The sequence below is a fragment of the Scleropages formosus genome, chromosome 11, assembly GCF_900964775.1.
Source record: "Scleropages formosus chromosome 11, fSclFor1.1, whole genome shotgun sequence".
Lineage (NCBI taxonomy): Eukaryota > Metazoa > Chordata > Actinopteri > Osteoglossiformes > Osteoglossidae > Scleropages > Scleropages formosus.
Genome location: NC_041816.1, coordinates 2,244,378 through 2,265,829, shown reverse-complemented (window position 1 = coordinate 2,265,829; position 21,452 = coordinate 2,244,378). Strand labels below are relative to the sequence as shown.

General features: G+C 44.7%; 1 protein-coding gene across 2 annotated transcripts; it reads right to left on the bottom strand.

The window, feature by feature from the left end:
• Positions 1-404: 404 nt before the first annotated feature.
• On the bottom strand, positions 405-14,808 carry hrasb (HRas proto-oncogene, GTPase b). 2 transcript variants are annotated; one of them, XM_018752592.2, is made up of 6 exons: positions 14,424-14,805; positions 5,026-5,173; positions 4,413-4,591; positions 3,814-3,973; positions 2,489-2,612; positions 405-1,766 (listed from the first exon to the last, which is right to left on the bottom strand). In XM_018752592.2, the coding sequence occupies exons 2-5, from the start codon at positions 5,134-5,136 to the stop codon at positions 2,493-2,495; spliced, it is 570 nt and encodes a 189-aa protein (XP_018608108.1). In that variant the 5' UTR covers positions 5,137-5,173; positions 14,424-14,805; the 3' UTR covers positions 405-1,766; positions 2,489-2,492. The 2 variants fall into 2 exon arrangements, with proteins under 2 accessions (XP_018608108.1, XP_018608109.1); XM_018752593.2 differs by lacking the exon at positions 405-1,766 and having other exon boundaries at positions 2,531-2,833; positions 14,424-14,808.
• Between the last annotated feature and the right edge of the window lie 6,644 nt (positions 14,809-21,452).

The window sequence follows — 21,452 nt, the reverse complement described above, 5'->3', positions numbered from 1 at the left end:
AGCAAATAAGCCCGAATGATGTACTTTTGGAAAAACACAGTGCAACTGTACAATGTATTGATTTTCTAACACCATGTTTGAATGAACTGTGTAACAATGTTTCCCCATCCCCATTGAGAAAGGCAAATGAACATGATTCTTAGCTTGGTTCATTAGATATCGTCAGGCTCCAGAGAAGGCTTTTTTGCAGTTGAATTCGTTTTACTGTGCATTAGGCATATTACCAGTGTTGAGGTTCTCCAAGTGGGAAATGAGACCAACGGTATAACCCTTGAATCGGTGCATTCAAAATGCAAAGGTAGCTTACAAATAAGGCTTTTTCAGCAGAACAACTCAGAACTCACTGTTACCAGAAATACTGTAGCCACAAATAAACTTGTTAATTTTTAGTTACAAAAAGACAGTAATTGTTACATGTTTTAATTGTTCATCCGTTTTCCATTCACTTTAATTGATTTTAGGCTGTTAACTTTCATAATTTCCTATCAGCACAAGTGGTTGTGATTTCCCATTCTGAACCACACAGAGGATGTACTGTATTTTTGACCTGTAAAACAGTCAATCTCCCGTACAACTGAAGAAATGGAAATCCTCCTAAAACATTTCCTGAGCCACAAACAAACACAGTGATGCCCTCTATCTCAGGTCTCAACTGATGCAGTGAGGAATACCTGTATTCCTTACTGCATCTGTTACTCTAAACACACTTTAGATCATTTGCTGAACTAAAGGGAAATGGTTAGCAACACTTTAATCCCATGAAGAAGAATGCCACATAAGCTCAACATATACCCATTTGTTCTATATCCACATTACAAAAAATCCTAATCCCAAGAACATATTCAAATATTGCCTTTAAGGATTAAGTCTGTAGTTATAATGCCACACCGAACTGAAGGTTTTAATCCTTGTGCACCTGCCATTCATACAGCCAGGATCCCTCCAGTATTGAAACATCCACAAGACAGGTTCGCAGCAGTAACACAAATGTAAACTGAGAATAAATACAACATTTAGAGATGTTTGATCACATCGCACTACTGACTCAGGCAGTATATATACCCCATTTTCCATAAACCTCCAGTATAGTATCTCTTCTACATCTCCTACAGATGAGGTCAATGGGAGAAGCTTATGGTCAAAAGGGAAGCCAGTGTCATGACCCCAAAACAGCTCCAGTGTCGTCTCTCCCAAAGGAACTGGCCGGAACACCAACCATCTGCCACAAGAAACTGACAACAGCTCACAATGTTGACTGTCAACATCCGGTTTAAATATACATCAGAAACGAACCAAAATACATCGAGGAACATGGTTGACTCTTTAAAAGATTCCCTGTGGCATCAAATGTGACACTCCCCTTCTGCCATCATTCCGGAGACGATGTCCATGGTACGGCGTAGGCGGCCGTCTCCGACAGAAGGGCTGCGGCGAGGAACCTGTTGCCTGGCCCTTTGCTGGAGATGGGCGGGCAGAGCAGGCACGGCCCGGTGAGACGCCTTGCGCGGTAAGATCAGTGTTGAGACTGCACAGCAATAACTTAAAGGATTCATGTAAACCAGTGTTGGCCCATGGGAAAAAGTCAGTGGCGGTAGGCAGCCGCTACATACGGGTTTTAAACCAGGGACGTGTTGATGAAAGCAAGGTCCTCTTCCCAAATTATTGTTGGCCTCATTCATCATTTCTTTCCTTCTCCTTTCGTTCTTAGCGGTTCGTCTTTCGGTCCATCTAAACGGCTCCAAGATCTCGTCTCCTTGGTCCGCGGGCTGCAAATTGAAGAGGACGAGACTGTATTTAAGAAACTAAGAAACACTGAAGACTTGGAAGGCTTTTCGTACAACTTGTAGCGCTGGGGCGGGGGGGCGGGCTGCTTATGAATCAAATCAATTATTTCCCCCCCGATTCAATAACGACACCATACCAAGTTTACCGAGTGACAGGATGCATTGAAACGAGACATTATTGCTGGTCATGTGGTCGGAGCCACTCATTGGTCACTTTCTCAAAAATATACAGTGGCAAAGTAGCAACGAACTGTCATTTTAACTGTTCAACAAGATCGCTGGCCGTAGCAATGATGTGTACACCGAAAGGCGAAACTGACCAACTTTTTACGCAATTTGTCACGTTTATGTAAGTTTCAAAATCAGTCCTGGTTGGTTCGCAGAAAATCTTGTTTAAAATCACCAGCGATTCACGCGAATAGAAATATACGAGCCCCGCAAACCGATTTGTTGATTTCAACTCGAACCCCGACCGGCGAATCTATACGAGTTACGAATGGCGCGCCGCAAATTACTAGCGAAAGGTGACACGGTAAGGCGTTCGGATACGTTAGATATTCCATGAGAGATTTGCTCCACGAGGGGTCTCTGTTATACCATAAATACGCAGACTTTACTGCGGATGCAGCCGCAAGACAAATCAAGTGAAAGAGGGAAGACGGGCAGGCCGCGCACTGAAATTCCCGCGAGGTGCGGTAGACTACCTGGTCACGACACGACGCAGCGGCAGTTCAAACAGTCCTGTCCGCTGTCGTCCGGAGGGTTCAGCTTGCGCAGTTTGTGCTGCCTGATCTCACGGACCAGCGTGTAGAAGGCGTCCTCCACTCCCTGCGGGCCAGCGAAAACACAGTTTGTTCAAACACGCCGCGACCATTCCTAACCCAATTAATGCTTATTTTTAAGGAAATTAACGTACGGTATAATCTTGAGTATTTGACACAACTACTGTACATACAATATAGTGTTTAGTGGTGTGCTGTGGTTTGGATGGTGGAGGAAGAAACATCCAATACGAAGGAGGCAGGTCAACATCTGCAGCGAAAAAATATCTGCAAATTCAGGAGGATTTCTTAGTGAGAATGCATTGTCCCGTCCACAAAAAAGCGAGCGGATACACAACTGACGGGATGGGCTTAACTATAAAACACCGTCTTCGGAAACTAAATTCCCCGGTAGAAACTTCACCTTCTGGGTATAAACAAGGTCAAGAAAGAATCACAGTTCTAGCCTGTACTAACTCTCCTGGTAGGCAGAAACCAAAATTCTCTATAATTAACATTTAGGTACCCTGTTATTTTGATTATACTGTAGAATGATTATTAATACTCTATTTCATACTGTCCCCTCCCCCTCCGGCCTTACGCCCTGTGTTGCCGGGTAGGCTCCGGTTCCCCCGTGACCCCGTATGGGACAAGCGGCTCTGAAAATGTGTGTGTGTGTGTGTATTTCATACTTATAACTGTACTTCAATTCGAGCTGTGATTTTTTTTCCTCGTCTCCCTTCCCTTTCCGCATTATTCAATTTTTGAGTATCTGATCACCTACAGGTGCAATTTAGGTTGGATAATTGAGACTATGCTGTATTTAAAAAGTACCGACAGATGTAAAGAAGCAGGAAAATGAGTTCACTTGTAAACACAATGGGGGGAAAAAAGCTTTTAGGATTAAAAGGTCCCACATTTGTCCCTGGGGGCCTGAATTGCTTAAAGGTGTTCCCCCGTGTGGCCAAAGAGCTGGACGGCACCCCTGCTAGAACAGACGACACGGACGGGACAAGAGCTGCAGTAGGAGCGCGTCTCAGCGGCTGTGATGACAGTTTGGTGACGACGCCACGACGTGACAGGTGACAAGGGCTGACTTCGCTAACCAGAGGCTGTCCTTATAGTAGGAAAATGAGGGAATTACCCAAGGTGCCCTGAATAACATGGTGCCAAACAAAGCCATGTGATGCGGTGCAGTCACGGGGACTTCCCAGCAAGCGTTTCACAGTCGCAGTGGACGATTACAGAAGTCTGCAGGCCTGACGAACCTGGCGGGTCTTGGCCGAGGTCTCGATGTAGGGGATGCCGTAGCTGCGCGCCAGCTCCTGGGCCTGCCTTGTGTCCACCGTACGAGCCGGGAGGTCACATTTGTTTCCCACCAGCACCATGGGAACGTCGTCCGAGTCCTTCACCCGTTTGATCTGTTCCCTGGAGGGACGTACACGGGTGGGGCGTTAGGGGAATTGCTCCAGCAAGATTATCTGGATGAGGAAACGTGAGGGGCAGGTACTCTGCGCTGTGTCCCAAGCAGCAGGTAAAGTGGGAAACACCAAGTACAGTACAATTAGCTCATCATTAGCAGTTAGGTGTTTTCTTCACAAACACTGGGTTTTAATGAGATTTACACCCATCGGATACAACGAGTTCTGCCATAAGTGTGTACGCACGGTGTGTAGCTTATCAAACTCTGTAAATAAATTTCCAAATCCAGCGTGTTCTGTCCTTTCATTTGGGTTTGTTGTTAAAAGCTTCAGCTGTCACCTCTTACTGATTCCTGCTCTAAGGCTTAAGTTTTCTCCTCCTGGATTATAAACTGACAGCCAGTCGGGTCCATTAACCACTGTGCCACCTGCAGGTGTGCACACACCTGTACTGGTGAATGTCCTCGAAGGACTTGGTGTTGTTGATAGCGAAGACGCAGAGGAAGCCCTCTCCCGTCCTCATGTACTGGTCCCGCATGGCGCTGTACTCCTCCTGGCCGGCCGTGTCCAGGATGTCCAGCAGACATGTCTCCCCATCGATTACCACCTGCTTCCTGTACGAGTCCTGCGAAGGGACAGACCCGCGAGGTTACGTCCGACCACCATCGGGAGAACGGCTTCACTCGTGCTCCGTGTTTTCAGAAAAGCAGATTCAACGGGACACATTTATGTGCTACTGGCTCCTTTTCCCACAGTCACCTGTAGAGGTATTCCAAGGGCTGGCTGGACAATCGCCAAGTGGACGAGAGATGTTCTACCTAGCTGAATCGGCATTTTTTAACAGTGAAGATGAAATGATAAACATTCTTTGAGATATGGTAGAGAAGCGAAAGATTAATATAATACAGTTTTGGGTGGTCACTAGACCATGGCGGGAGGAGCATTAGAGAAACTTCGTAATGAGCAACTGCTCATGAGAAGCATGGTAACGGTTACTGAACACTTTATCCAAGGGGAAGACCGCACGCCGGAGCTGAGTTTGAGAGCATGAGCGGGTACCTCGATCGTGGGGTCATACTCATCCACAAAGTGGTTCTGGATCAACTGGATTGTCAGTGCGCTTTTGCCCACACCTCCAGCTCCCACCACGACCAGCTTGTACTCGGTCATTCCCCGCACCCTGCTGGAACCGCTGGGGACGATGGAGCTGAAACAGGAAAACATTCAACGAAAGCATATTCGATATACTCTCCGAATCATAGTGCACTTGCCGTGAATGTAGTAATCAGATTAAGTTAAATACGTAATTAACCGGCGCAGTTCAAACCCAGAATGGAAACTGGACGGCTGCGCTCTTGACGATACTCATCCTGAACTGATGCAGTAAATATCCAAGAATAATTAAGCAGAGGGGCAAAACCAGCAATCCTTCATCTAGGGACAATGCTAAGAAAGTGAATACTGAGGTTAGAAAAAAAAATAATTTGCATTTGACTATGAACAATGAAAGATGAGGTACAAGAGTGGCAAGATGCCTGAGGACGGGGATACAGTTAATGACTAATCTTAGAATGAAGTGTATAGGAGGCAAAGCATTGCTGACATCACCATCATCATCATCATCAGCAATATAACTCATTCATCAGATAAGTACAAGCAGATTCAGGGCGCCGTATGATGACTTCATATTCTCCAGTGAATAACTGTACTTGCATATGGGATTCTTTGGTTCTTTCCTAGAAATTCTGGGAAAAATCCCATGGTTTCCATTTAACCGGTACTCTACTTCTTTCAGATTATGAAGACACAGAGGATGTACAGACGTCTTTTGCAGACCTCACTTGGCCAAGAAAATCACCCAAATTTTAAAGGTACAATCTACAGCATAACAGGATGCTGAGACACTTCCACACCGCCACTGGATTCTCAGCAGCTCATCTGCCGTAACAGCGATGCCAAGCTGGAACATTTGCTTAAGATTAGGTGTCTAAAGAAAAATAATGACAAAAATAAGGATGGCTGCCCAGGGAAGCTAAAGAAAGTTTAATGACAGCAGGGAATCAAAGAAAATCTATATTAGAACCAGGTGTGCTTCCAGATTGCCTGCTGTAATTCATTCAGCCCTGCAAGTACTACATCAATTCCACAGGGCAGTCCAGGCCATAAATCATGGCTTTTAATCAAAGTATTCATGGGATTCCTGGACACGGTCCAGAACTTCAGCTCCTGTTCATACCTACAAGCCATGACCGTGTTCATTTGACAGGATGAAATGCAACAGGGAACAAAGAGCAGCAAAAAAGGGAAAAAAAAAAAAAATCATTGAATCTGTGTGATGAGGGGGAAGAAGAAGCTTGGCAACATTACACTTTTTATTATTAAACCTACTCATTCTTAAATCAAATTAATTGAGCCCATACATTTCATATCCATACACACTCAACACTGCTGAATACAGATGCTCAGCTTCACTGGAAACCTTTGAAAATTACCCTTAGGAATTTATTTATTGCTCTGATAATTAACACAAATCTTGCTTTTCATAACAGAAAGCAACGACAACTGCTGGTTGAGCAGCAACTGTCGGGGTGACGCGGGAACGGCCGCAATTCCTGCGCTAGAAAAGTTAAACACAAGCCGTTCAAGTGCCGAACGTCAGTTTCTGTCTATTCTCATGAACACCCCTTCTAAGTAAGCATTCTTTCACAAGGTCTTTGAGTGAGATCTTAGATAAATTCAAAAAAAAGAAATCCACCATGTTTCAAAACCTGCGGTGGCATGCGCAGAGATGTTACGCAACCACCCGTTCAATGTTAACACACCTTCAGTAATAGTCACGATTTCCTGGACGGTTTTGGCAGCCATCTACGGTTAACAATGCATGAGTCAAATCGGACCCTCGATGACGTAAAAACGCAAGCAGCACATCTGGAAACCTTGAACCTGGTTTCATCTCTTGCCGTTTGCCAGTTAGTTCCCAACAACGTAGTTTCTGTTCTCGGAAATGCATTCCGAACCTGGCATAACCACAGGGCCCACGCAAAATCTCATTCAGCAATACTAGTATGTATTTCATGATGAAAAAAAATGGCTAAAAAAAAAGGTTACGTAAACTTTTTGTTTTTTTTTAAATCGCTACTGATACGTTGTTGTGTACTGTATTCATGCTGGCGGGGGGGGGGGGGTTGGCCGGGTACAGCTCTCTGGCGGGTCTGAGGTTCGAGTTCTGCTGGGGTGCCCCGTGATGGACTGGTGTCCCGTCCCGGGTGTGTCCCCTCCCCTTCCACCCTTGTGCCCTGTGTTGCTGGGTTAGGCTCCGGTTCGCCACGACCCCGCTTGGGACCAGTGGTTTCAGACAATGAGTGCGCGTTTGTGTCTGTGTGTGTCTGCGTGTGTCTGCGTGTGTGTGTGTGTGTGTGTGTGTTCATGCTTTGACTCAAATTTGACAGCAACCGATTCCATCACGACTTCCCTTCATGCAACGTGCTGAAAATGTCTGCAGTATCTTACCAACAAATTCAAACTGATAAAACACTTCCGGTTTGATAAGGCTGCACAACCCTTTGTAAAAAAAAAAAAAAAAAAAAAAAAAAAAAACATTGCAAACTGTAACCAGCACGAAGAAAACCGACGTGATGCGTTTTTCTCCTGAAAAAGTATGATGGTAATCGTTTCGAAAGTAGCTGATGTCATCACTGAGCCGTTTCTCATTCTTACAGCTGTCCAATTTTCATTTTAAACACCGCAATCATAAAATGCGTTCAAGTGTTGCTTTAGAAAGGTCCGGCCATGCTTACACGAAAATAGAAGAAAGTTTGCGATAACTACATATAAAAGTAATCGGTGCGACTAAACCGGACTCAACAAAGTAGAAAAATAAAAAAGATCCGCCACGGATCGTTCCGACTCATATGCGCAGCTTTACCTGAAACCCCGTATGAATCTAGAGCCACCTTTACTCCCTGAACAACTCCCTTGTACCACGATGACCACGTAACGACACAAAGCAAAGCAAAAGAGAACGTTTTAATGGGGAGAAGCAGATGGCGTGGTGGTTAGAGCTGAGCGGTCCCCTTCTAGGTCCCAGGGTGGAATCCCCCCCACTCCTGGTGTAGCACCCTTCATCGAGGTACTTACCCTGAATTGATGCAGGTAAAAAAAAAATCACCCAGCTCGAAAAACTGTTTGAAGCTTATTGTACCACCTAACATCTGAAGTAGCCCTGGAGAAAAGTGTCAGATAAATATTAATAATAAATTACCTGGTTTCATCTGCAGCAAGACAGCTGCTTCAAGATTAATTTCTGGCATACCATATTGCTTCAGATGATGATTAATAATTTAAATGCAAGCAAATAAATACTTAATAAATCCCAACAGTGTTTGCGGTTGCGTAGGTGCTCAGTTAGAGCCGGGCTCACTGCTATACTGTACTACTTGCATCCATCTAGTGCAGTACCAATCAGTGCCATTATATGCTGGGATTTATGAAGGCTCTTAATTGTCCATTTATTCCTGCTGCCTGCTCGCAGAAGCCGAAGAGCCTGATTAAAAATAAATACATAAATAAAGACGGCATCGCCGCTTTGCCAGCGCCTCCAATGCTATTCGAGAGTTCACGCCAGATCCTTTTAGACGAAGCCTACTCCAGCAACGCCGTTATCCTTTTGCATTCGCAACACGGCAAATCGAATCAAGGAGACCCTTAGCCGCAGACGTGGGTGTTTTGAAAAGCCAGCAGTCAGGTTGAGCACGGAATCCCATCGACAGCAGCACTGGCACGGTTAAGAGCAGATGGTCCATCTGATCCGGTGGTTGGCCGAATGGGCCCTTCTTCACAGGAAAGACACCCTAATCCCAAGGCAGCCACGTGAAGCTGAGGAACCCAAAATATGTCCTTACGAAGGGGTTCCGTTCCAATGACCCCAGTTACAAGTCGACTTTGTTGTTGCCTCGCAATCCCGTAATGCTCTATTATATGAATCATAAGGATATATAAACACACACACGCATTTTCTGAACTGCTTGTCCCATATGGGGTCGCAAGGAGCCAGAGCCTAACCTGGCAACACAGGGCGTAAGGCCGGAGGGGGAGGGGACACACCCAGGACAGGATGCCAGTCTGTCACAAGGCACCCCAAGTGGGACTCAAACCCCAGACCCACCAGAGAGCAGGACCCGGTCCAACCCACTGCGCCACTGCACCCCCTGTGATATATAAACAGTATACGTATATGTACATACATTATAACTTACTGTATAAACATTGTATATAGGACTTTGTTACATCACCAATTTCACAAATTATTCATATTACAAAATAATACTAATATAGAATACATAAATATAGGAATTATACAATTAATTCTTCTACAGGTGATTATTCACAAAAACTGGCTTTTTTGATGGAAAGGAGTCACAAGGAAAATGTTTTGTATGAAAACGCAGTGTTACGAGGCACCGAAACACTGACTGAGGCCCAAACAATAAGAAAAAGGGTTACTTGTAGCAGCGCAGCCAGTCGGTGTTATTGTACAGCAGATGGAAAGGTCCTCATTAGGTGTTACGACCGAACATGGAGACTCAAATAATATAATAAGGTTAACGGGATGACTGTCAATAAGTATGAGGGATCATAAGTCACATATGCCGTAAGTCGAGACCTATCTACATCACACCGAGATAGTAAATTGGGATCTCCAGGCCTGAGCCCAGACCACTTCTACCTGGCTGGTAATTAAAGCACATATAATTTCTGAATCTCATCTGAAAACAACAAAACAAAGTGCTGAAACTCCTGTTCTGCATCCTTATTGCAGTGTCAAATTACATTTTTTTTTTTTTTATAAACAAAATCACAGCAGCGCTTCTGCCGATTCTTTTACGTGATCGTATTCAACAACGGGTCGACTGTCCCCGGCGTCTTTCAGGTGTCCATTTCAGTTCCCTTAGTACGGGAGACCGCTTCAGCGTCGAAAAGCTCGCATCACTGCAGGATTTTCCAAGAAGCCCTTGCAACACGACACTCTTACACTGTGACCTGACACAGGAAATTGCAAGTGTGAACTGTTACCAGAAGGATAAAGGTGGATTTGTGTTAAAGTGTAACTCGGCTCTCGGACAACTCACGGCTCAGAACCGACGAAGAGGCGATAAGCTGAAACAAAGACCTCCATAAACACCGGCCTTGCAGGTGCTGGACTAAACATGGCCCATGATGCTCCAATACAGACATCTCCTTCTTAAACAAACCTCAAGGACGGTCAGCTCTCGAGCACAAATGCAAATACACGGAGTATCTGAAGCAACGGCACAACTTACGTAGTAGACTAAATTGTTAGTCATTAGAAGTAGTTTTTCAGATTGTTTTTACTATTATAAAACCAACAGGTGTTATAAGGTTGACATGGTGACTATACATTGAATTGTATTGCCTAGATGGAAAATGTGGGGAAAAAAATTCTGAAAGACACAAGAGCACAAACTTTACTAAGTCCTGCCCAGGAGTGGCAAACCCATCCGTGCGTCCCATGACAGATGGAGGCTGTACTCAACTAGGAAGGTACCTTCATCCTTCTCCATCCACAAGCACGAGTGCGGACAATGCGGAGAAAATCAAGGGTTTAATTAATCTTTTCCATTCATTATAAAATGCGTCCGCATTGCTGCCGAGTGAAGTTCAAACAGGGCGAAATCTAAGAACGCGGAAGGACCAGAAAAAGCCCACACGTGTGCTGCCACCTCAGCCGTGCCGCCGGGGAGCGTGGCGCAAGCCGGCCGCCCGGCGGCAACGTGTTCCACATGTTTCCGGGGCACGTGAGCGTCACGCCACCCCGTTTCTCATGTTGTTACTAGGGCGTGGATACGTTTACAGTTAGGTTCCAATGCTATTCAGATACTTTGTCACAATGGTTATATAAGTTAGAGATCCGAAGTAAGTTTTATGTCTTTTTTTGCGCTTATCAAGGTTTAGTTTAATAAAAGGCATGTTTATAAAGCGAAAGTTTTTCCGAATAAAGTACTACACCTTGGTTACCTTTGAAAGCACAATCTTCCTTTGGGCTATATACTGTACATTCACCAGTGTTATGCTGGAACACCGTTGCATATTTATTTGAACATTTTTGTTTTAAAGCAGAATTTTTTCATCTGAGTTTATTGACATTTTTAGCAATGCATTTACGGTCAATTTTTTTCCATAATATAAAAAAACAAGCTATCCAGTCACTGCGGGCTGTCATTCACATTCATACTGCCGAACTTAAATTTAATGCGGTAGCCTATGTAATTAGTAGATTCCAGACCACACCTACATATGGAATTCTTTTGCAAACCGAACACTAACCAAAGTCTTCTAGAATTTTTCATTAGTTAGTCCTTATGCCTGTGTGAATATATATATATATATATATATATACACACACACACACATATATATATATACTTGCAGTACATATACATATATAATAATTACATTTTATAGTTTGATATATAACAATTCTTATTAATATTGTATATTAAACTTTAACATAACATGTATAAGCCCAAACAAAAGCTGTGTGTATGTATATATACACACACACACACAGATACATACATACACAAAAATACATGCATATGTAGTTTTGCTGAAAGCACTGAATATGCCTATACAACTGCTCTTTCAAACTTCAAAATTAAATTCAAACTAACACGTCCTGTCATTTAAGGTCCACATCTCTGTGGGGTTTGGATCACAGGTGGTTAAGACATCATTTTTTGGTACAGTATGGCTTTTGGTGTAAAAATCAGATAATAGATGACACACGAAAAAACGGACACTTCCATTCTCGATTATATAAAGTACAGACCCGGTCGAGAAAGATTCTGAGAAAATGCAGAACTTCAGTCTCCCTTGATCACTCATGTGCGACTTATGATGCTTTCACTTTCAGACTCACCCTGTGAACCACCCCTAGATGAGCAGTTTCCGTTTCATAATTCACTTGCAAATTCCCCAGCAGAACGCGTCCTCCCGGGCGCACCTGACCATTCCCGCGGCGACCTGTCGGAAAAACTACACTTGAACGCGTACCGTGCCCGCTTTCCCCCCCTCGCTTTACTTGACATGAGTACAGCATTTATTCATTTAGCTGATTCTTTTCTCCAAAAGTGCCTTGCGACGAACTGGCGTCCATTCCCGGGTGCGTCCCCTCCCCCTCCATCCTTGCGCCCTGTGTTGCCGGGTTAGGCTCTGGTTCGCCGTGACCCCGTTTGGGACAAATGGTTTCAGACAGTGTGTGTGTGTGTGTATTCTCCAGAACGACTTGCAATGTTTAGCTGCTTACAGTTATTTTTACTGGGGCAATTCAGGGGTAAGTACCTTGCTAAAGGGTACTACAGCAGGAGCAAGGATTAGAACCTGGTCCTTCTACTCCAACCGATATGCCACCTGCTGTCCCAGGTGTGCAGTGATGAAATACTGTTGAAAGTAAATATTAATAAGCTCCGTCACTTAAAATGGATAAGCAATTACCTGAAACAGAAAGTTACCATCAGTGTTCTCGATTCTGACCGCAGCAGCACGACACTGGGTTCAAGTGCCATTCAAAGCGCCATCCGTAAAACTGATCTGAGTAATAAAGATATTAAAATATCTCTTAATATGCATTTGTACTGCCAACCAAACATCTCTAAAGTAGCCAACTGACACATCAGCACAATGCAGAGCTATCGCCCCGTTCTCACAATATGTGCCCAGTCATCATTTTAATGATTCATCAGATAGAGAGTACAGAGGAAATAAAAGTCACCAAGAAGAGACTCCAGGAAGGAGCTGCTTATTTTTCAGTAAGACAGTCCTGCCTTGTACGTTGGCACCGGCAGTGAAAACAATAAATAAAATAACAGTTTAAACATCCCTTGTCCAAGTCATCGCCACAGACAGAGTGTCCCTCCAAGCGCTGCCTGCCTTGTCCCAGCGCCACCTGAAGGTCCCGGGTTCAAGTCCCGCTCGAGCGCGTGAACAATTTAGCAAGGTACTGCACTTACCCTCAACTGGCACTGTAAGAATTACCCGGCCAGCGGTATAAACAGGCAAATCGCTGTAAATTAATTATCCAACATTGTAAGTCGGCCTGGACATAAATAATGTAAGGAGTTATTTTTTTATTTATTTATTTATTTAGTTTAAACACATGCGCGCATATTTCTTGTCGTTAATCATCATGGTATAATTTATGGCTCTGATTCCAGGCAGTCACAAAAGACACAAAAAGCAGCAACAGAAGGGTGGATCAAGAGGACATTTTTTTTTTTCTCAGCAGACATTCTTATTCGGTCCATAACACACACCACAAATATGTCTTTAGATCTAATTCTTTGGATACAGACGACGATGCTGCAATTATTATTATTCATGAATTTCATGTGAGCTGTTAAAACTATTACAGTTGACGCTGCTATATTTTGGACGATCCTGTTTTCGGCGTGTACGGGAGATTATGAGGGAGGTCAAGTGTCGGTGAAGAGGGGCAGAAAAGACCCACAAACAGGAGAGTAAATCTTGCCGAAAACGGAGCGCCGCTGACGGACGGACTTCCGCGGTGCGGTTTCAGCTTCGGCTGCGCCGGGGCGTCACCCGCGTCCGGCCGGTACTCGACAGACCCCTCAGTGGACCCCCAACCGGCACCGGAGAGACCCCCCCCAGTGGACCCCCAGCGGAATCACCAACCGACACCCGGCGGAGCCCCGGCCGACACCCTGCGATCGGATCGCGAGCGGACCCCCAAGGACGCGCGCAGCCGACACCCACGCGAGACCTCCAACAACAGACCCTCAAAGGAACCCGCCCCCCCCTTCCTTCCGAAACGATCTTACATACAACGGACAAATATAGAAACTTGAGAGAAAATGACAGAACCGCGTTAGTGAAGTGACAGCTGAGCTGCTGCTGGCTCTCTCGCGCTGCTCGGTCGGTGGACATTTTGTACTCTTATTATTACTTCGGTGTCCTCGAGCCCAGATCATGCACTTCATCCTCGGATCATGCGCGACCGACTGTCCATTCAAGTTTAATTTACGGTGAAAATAAATATCAGCAGAGCTGAGAGTAGCAGGGGACACACACGGTGTAAGTGCTATTATTATTTGATAAGCTCTCGGGACGCGCTACCAACCAAACGAATGGCGCTGCCTGTTTTGCGCAGGAAAATGTGGAAATTAGCGGCTCTGCCGCATTGTTGGTGTGGCAGCCTGCTGCTGCTGCTGCTGCTGCTGCTGCTGCTGGGTATCTATCTCTCTCCCCTCATTCCCTCACTCTCATACACATGATACATAGACACAAACACACACACTGATTTGGAAAAACGCAGACATAACGGTCTCCCGATCCTTAAACATCATCATCATCATGTTCCAGTATTATTTCAGTGAATGTAGCGTGGTACGACAGGGTAAAGCACAGTACTCTGTACTTACAGGAATATAATGGTGATCTCCCGCCCGGAGGAGGTGTGCAGAGAGACGAGTCGCTCCCTCTTCTTCGACTCGCAAAACCAAAGAGAAAAAAAAAAAGACAAATCAACTAAACGCAGTGATAACGGTTCTCGTCTCCCTTTTGTTTCCCTTTTAAGCCAGAGTTGTGGCCCCGGAGCGCCGTGAGCTCACACATTCGGGTGTTTCTTCACACACTGACTGAACCGGCAACGTCTCCGCTGAAAATGCCATAGTGACGGAGCATGAACTTAGCGGATGGAAACAATGTGGGGGGGAGAGAGAGAGAGAGAGAGACAGAGCGAGAGAGAGAGAGAGATTGAGAGAGAGAGAGAGAGAGTACCGCAGCCCACGCCCAGCCCACACCGAAGAACCGCCCCATCCCCCCCCCCCCCCCCCCGGCCCCAGCCTGGTCTATCCCCTCTCCACCCGCCCTTCCCGCTTTCAAACAACACCGCTTCAAGGGAGCAGCAAATTAAAGTCACGTTTCGTCACGCAGGTACTCTGATGTAAACACTTCCCCCCCACTACGTCATCACCGTTCCCGCGGGGACGTTAACGTGCGGACGAGCGAATGAGCGACCGGGACGCAATTCCCCGATACGTTGTATCGGCTGCGTGATGACGTCATCCAGCGAGCGTCCGAGACCACATGGAAAACCGTCGTCTGTGGCGCGCGGGCGAGCGGGGGAGTTCACTCGGATTTATTACTGTGCTTTCATTTACAGCTTCCATCTCTGCCGCGATTGTTCTTTGACCACTGACTGTACGACACGAACGTGGTCCGAAAAAAGTGTAGCAACACGTGCATATAGCAGGGACCATCGGCATTATTTCATACTTATAGACAAATGGTTATTATACACACATTTCAGAACCGCTTGTCCCATACGGGGTCACGGAGCCTACCCGGTAACAGAGGGCGTAAGGCCGGAGGGGGAGGAGACCCCCCAAGGACGGGACGCCAGTCCGTCACAAGGCACCCCAAGCGGGACTCGAACCCCAAACCCACTGGAAAGCAGGACTGGGGTCCAACCCACTGCGCCACCGCACCCCTGGTTATTGTATATTCTTCTTATTATTATTATTGTTGTTATTATTATTATTATTGTTGCTGTTGTCATTGTTAACTAATTTTAGAGAATGATAGGAAACAGTCATTTTACTAGTATTACAAACATGTCTAGGCAGCTTCGACTATCAGATCACAGTGCTCCAAGGCAGACCTTTACACCTCGTTTTACACTGACTAACCCTGTGCATTACCTGTGTATTTCGGTTTGTGAGGTGATCACTGTCACTGTTGCCAGTAATACATTAACAGTAAAAACACCATGAATAATAATATAATGAATATACAGCAGTAATCAGGTTCCCCTTCAACTTATGAAGATGTTACAGGCGCTTGCTCTTCAGGACACCGACATAGTTTCAGTCAGGGAACCTGCCAGCTGGTTTAAAAGCCTAGCAAAGTGTGCGTCAGACCAGCGTAAGCTCTGTTTTCTCAAGAGACAAAGTTCCTCTTGGTTCGAGGCCTTGCATCAACTTTTTTTCGTTTAATGTGTGCTGGAAACGGTCACCCCTAAGGTCATCCAGCCTACGGAGATGTTTGGATACATATTTGAAAGTGTTTGGCAGCTATGATTTGGGGACCACACAATACATCCATTGTTTTTGACTCTTCTTCTTGGATACAAAAACAAGGCAATATAGTATAAAGAACAATACTTGAAAAAAACCAACTATTTTATATTTTTAAATATGTTTTTAAAGTTTAACTATAGAGGGTGTGCGGTGGTGCAGTGGGTTAGACCGGGTCCTGCTCTCCGGTGGGTCTGGGGTTCGAGTCCCGCGTGGAGTGCCTTGCGATGGACTGGTGTCTCGTTCTGGGTGTGTCTTCTCCCCCTACACGCTGGGTTAGGCTCTGGCTTCCTGTGACCCTCTATAGGACAAGTGGTTCAGACAGTGTGTGGTTAAATATATTGTTAAAATCTCATACTGTACGTATCACGAGGACTGCTTGTTTTCAAATTGATTTACTGCTAGTGACATTGTCTCATGGAGAAGGTGCGGATTTTATCAACAGGTGGTCATCCTGAGCAGACATGCAGCACTTGCTCACTCCCTTCAGAGCCTTTATTGCACCACAGGTACAAACATGCAGACCGTCAGCATGTCCCAGGTTGAAAGGCATGTTTGCGGTGTTAGTAAGAGGCTGCATTTACGTAATGAGCAGCACCGAAAGGCATCTGAAGCACAGTTTCAGGGACCGGGGGATCCATACCGCTTGACTCATGCCCTATTGTGACTAAATGGAAATGTTTTTTTATCTTATCTCCCAACTGGTGTTTACAGGTCCTATCTCACCTCATTCGCGATGAACCACCACTTCATGATGTCTGTGTTGTGGGCATACCCACAGTTTTTTTTTTTTCCCTCCTGCGTAGTTTTTATCAGAGTTCAAACAAATGTGATGAAATGCTGCTGTCTCACAGCGCCTGGGTGGTGCAACAGGACATGGGTTCGATCCCCGCTGGGTTTTCTCTGGGTGCTCTGGTTTCCTCCCACAGTCCAAAGACATTCAGGTTCCCCCATAGTGTGTGAGTGACAGAGAGTGTGTTCCACTGATGTATGGATGAGTGACCCAGTGTAAGTAGTGTATCTAGCAGTGTAAGTCACCACAGTGAATAAGGTGTGTGGGCTGATAACGCTATAGAATTCATTGGAAGTCGCTTTGGACAAAGCATCTGCTAAACAAATAAATGTAAATGTAATGTGCAGGCATTTGACAGTTGTGGCAGAAGTTGAAAATAATGCTTTACCGGTCGTTCGGAGTCCGTATAGAAGCATTGTTGTCGCATTTGCTGATTGGCCACAAGAATTCTTATGAGGTGCTATAAACAGCAAGTTTTTGTCACCCCTTACAGCTGTGAGAATTTAATACACATGTTAACACACAAAAGTCTGGTGGCTAGTGAGTACATTATACAGCCCGAAGAGTTGAAGAAAAAAAAAACTGTAGTGAATAAAAAGTAAAAATTCAAGAATCATCTTTGGGACCCCAGATTACAGTCCAGTTAATTACGCTTGGGAAAATAATTAAAAATCAGTCTTCATTTTTAGATATTTACAGTCAGCTTTCAGAGAATAAATTGCATATTATTTTCTGTGGTTAGAAGATCAACAAACTCAGCTTTAAAAAAGGTGTTTTATATTACTCTCGTAAGACCGCTTATCACCTCAGTGTCTTCATTTTAGAAGCTGGAAAACTGCACACAAGTCACTGTGTGCCCCAACCAGACGTATGTAAAATTTAACTTTTTATAAGTTACTGTTTCACCCCTGAGTTTTGATTTAACTACCTAAACTTGTATGAAAAAAATTCAACCGCATAACGTTTAACGTAATGCACAAATTGTGTTTTCTCCGAGCTGTACATCGCTTTGGAGAAAAGCATCTGCTAAATGAATAGATGTAAATGTAAATTTACATGATGTGGCACCAGTGATGTAATGATAATTTACATCTTTAATGTAATATTTCAATATGGTTTGTTGTTTTTGGATGTGTAATGTGAGATGTACATCACTTTGGAGAAAAGCCTCTGCTAAATTAATACATGTAAATGCAATGTGATATCAAATCCAGCAGTAATGCCATTCCTGAAAGTGGTCTGAAGGGGGCAGTATGGTAGTGTTTGGCCTGTTAAGTCTGTAAAATGGTCCAAGCAAACAGCACACGCAAACAGGCCTTCCCTGACATTGCAGATGCAATGATGAAATGAATACAAGGGGATACTTGCAATCAGTCTATCCTGGGGGGATCTACTGAACATTGTCAATGGATATTAAACATATTTTCATGTAGATTTGGGCCAAAAGTTTAGCGATGTGTACGGGAATGCGGAAGGCCTATGGGTCTTATTTCACTACTAAAAAAATCTATAATTGTGCAATTATGGCTTTGGGAATAATGGCAAGATCATGTGATTGTAACACTGAAGTGACACTGGGCAACTTGGGTTGAGATGTAGGTCTGAATTAAGCTCAGCCTGTGCGGCGTTTGCTCGTTCTCTCTGCGTTTATGTGGGTTTCCTTCCACAGTCCACAAATATGTATGTGGGGTGGAATGGTGACCTGACAAAAAGTCACAGAACTGTATTTTGTTCACCATTTTCAAAATAAACATACAGTAACCTATTTTTTAAATTTGTTTAGATATTTTACAAGGGGTAAAATCCATTCATTGCCCAATAAAGCAGAATGCATGACTGCATTTTATTCATAAGCAAACCGCAACCCTCCCTCCCCCTAATAAAAAAAAAAAAAAAAAAAAATTGAACAAAATCCAACGACTAACGTCAAAAACTGCTTGTCTAAAGCAGGGTCATGGCGAGCCGGAGCCTAACCCGGCAACGCAGGGGAGGGGACACACCCATGACGGGACACAAGTCCATCGCAAGGCAGCCCAGGGAGGGCTCGGACCCCGGATCCGTCACACGGCGGGCACTGGCCAAACCCGCTGCGCCACCACACCCCTCTCAAAATCAAAAATCAATAAATAAAACACAGTTACAATTTACAAGTACAGCACACTAATTTTTTCAGAATGTCTGATATCCCAGTGATCAGAAATACTGCTGTCCGACTTATCTCAGAATTTATCTTTTAACACCATAATACAGAAGGCTCTGTATTGGTGGTTATATGTCAGGAGATTCTCTGCTGCTCTAATAATCATAATGCAGAAAGCCAGAGACTACGGAGCTGAGTCCTGCTATGATTGGTAAAGTGACCCCATAAACACACCGTAGTGCACATGCAGTAAATGTGGCAGCATTTTTGCATCACTTTGGCCTCTTACTTCGCTGTTCAAAATGCTAATCTGTGCTTTGTGTGCCGCTCTGCAATGAGGCTAGATTTAATCACGCTCCTGCCTTAGAGGCACTGATTGCTCAGAGAGAAGAGCCTGCACTTACACACACTCCCGTACACACGCTCTCGTACAAGGGGCCGCTCGGAGCCTCTCATTAGACTGCGATCAGACGGTGCGACTGATTCCAAAGAGAAAAGACGCAGAGCACATAGAATAAAATGACAGACGTTGTCCAAGGCCTTTCCCTCAGCGGGGCGCACATACAACAAGGTTCGTGAATCGTGTGGATTTCGTATTACAGAGGTTTAGAAAATGTATGAACAGTTACAACAGACTTTTAAAAAAAAACTTAAAATTCATAATTCATATGGATGTGGCCTGAAAAATCAAGTAAAATACTTATTTTATATTAAAGCAGTTATAGTGAGTATAGAAAATGTAAGAAGAGTTACGACAGACTAAAAAACTTTGTTTATAATTATGGATGTGGTTAAAAATTGATTTCATATTACAGCTGTGATCGTGTTTATCTAGAAAATGTAAGAACAGTTACAGCAGAATAAAAAACTTCTGGTTCATAATTCATGTGGATGTAGTCTAAAAAAATCAAATAAAAAAACTGATTTTATATTAAAGCTGTGCTAGTCTGTAGAAAATTTAAGAACAGTGATCAATACGCACAAAAAAAAAAAAAAAATCTGCTTCACAATTTATGTGGATGTGTTCTAAAAAAAATCAAGTAAAAAAATTTATTTCGTGTTACATGTGTGGCAGTTTCTGGAAAATATAAGAGTTAACACTGAAGAATTTCTGGTCCGTCATTCACGTGAGCGTGCTTCAAAAATCACGTGAAAAGGAGGCTCGTGCAAATTTAAGGATTTTCCGAGTCAGTGGAAATTAAACTGTTGTGTCGAACTGGGGAATGCAGGATGGATGGGCGTGAGAAAGGCAGGAAGGAGGTAGAAAGTGCCAAGCTGACCTGCACAGCAACGATTGGAGTTGTGCGTGAACCGTGAGCTCAAGCATGGGGTGAAGACCCCTTAGTGTAAGGGACACCGGTGTCCTTGCTACCTTTCCCTCCTAAACGAAGGGCTGTCATGCTGTGTCATGTGACTTTCTGCGCGAGGACAAGAGTCAGTGTTCTTCATTGGCCAACTCCTTTGAAAGAGCATCCGTCTCCAAGGTGACAGGGAACCGAGACGCCACTTGAGTTATTTTCCGCTTTCGTGCATCATAAGGATCGGGGCTCAGAACTCAGCCGCGCCAGGTCATCTGCGGTGTCCGCACTCTGTCGCTCCCTCTCTTCCTCCTTGGGCCTGTACCCTGCTTTCGACATTCCAGTTTTGGAGAGCCGCAAGTCCGAGTGACCGGAAGCAAAAAAAAGGTAAGTTCTGATTGGCAGTTTGCAGTCGGGACATCGGCGGGACCTTTGACACGTCCGACAGCTTAACCACATGCGCGAAAGTCGGATTTCTTACAAAGCAAGTTGTAACTCTCCAAAAATCACGCATGCGTTAAACTTGACCTCACTTATACTTTATTTTTATGGAGGTTTTTATTCTCATGGTCGCTGATGAAATTACTGGAACGTGGAATGAGGAGTGCATGGCTGGGAATATGTTAGCACTTGCTGATTGTGCGCTCTGCAGAACAAAGCCCCTGTTGTGTTGTTATTGATGCTTTGGACTCTCGCTGTAATTATGTCTCTCTGCCTGCATGGCAGAAAATTCTCCTGTGTTGTTTGTTTTTGCTCCGATGGACATTTCCTGACAGGGAGGCTCACAACAGCACGTGCGCGGCACCCTCCGAGGGGGTCCGGGGACAAGGGGTGGGTCGTTGCTCGTTTTATGAGAGATCCCAGGAAGCGGACGGTTTCGGATCTCTAAACACGCACGCATTGCTGGTTGTGGACATGTAGGACTAATGCCTGGAAGAAGTTCTTTCGGGGTCTCCTAGCAGTATGGAAGCATGGGCGCAAAAGAGCGCTGTTCATCCGGGCACGAGCAAAGGCTGAGCGATTTTGAATTAATAGCCGTCTCCTAATTATGTTGAGACACAAGATCCTTTCCAGAGCGTGACGGCAGACGCTGTCCAAGTTCCTCTCTTCAGTCGTGGGGTTAAAGAATCTGCATGTTAATA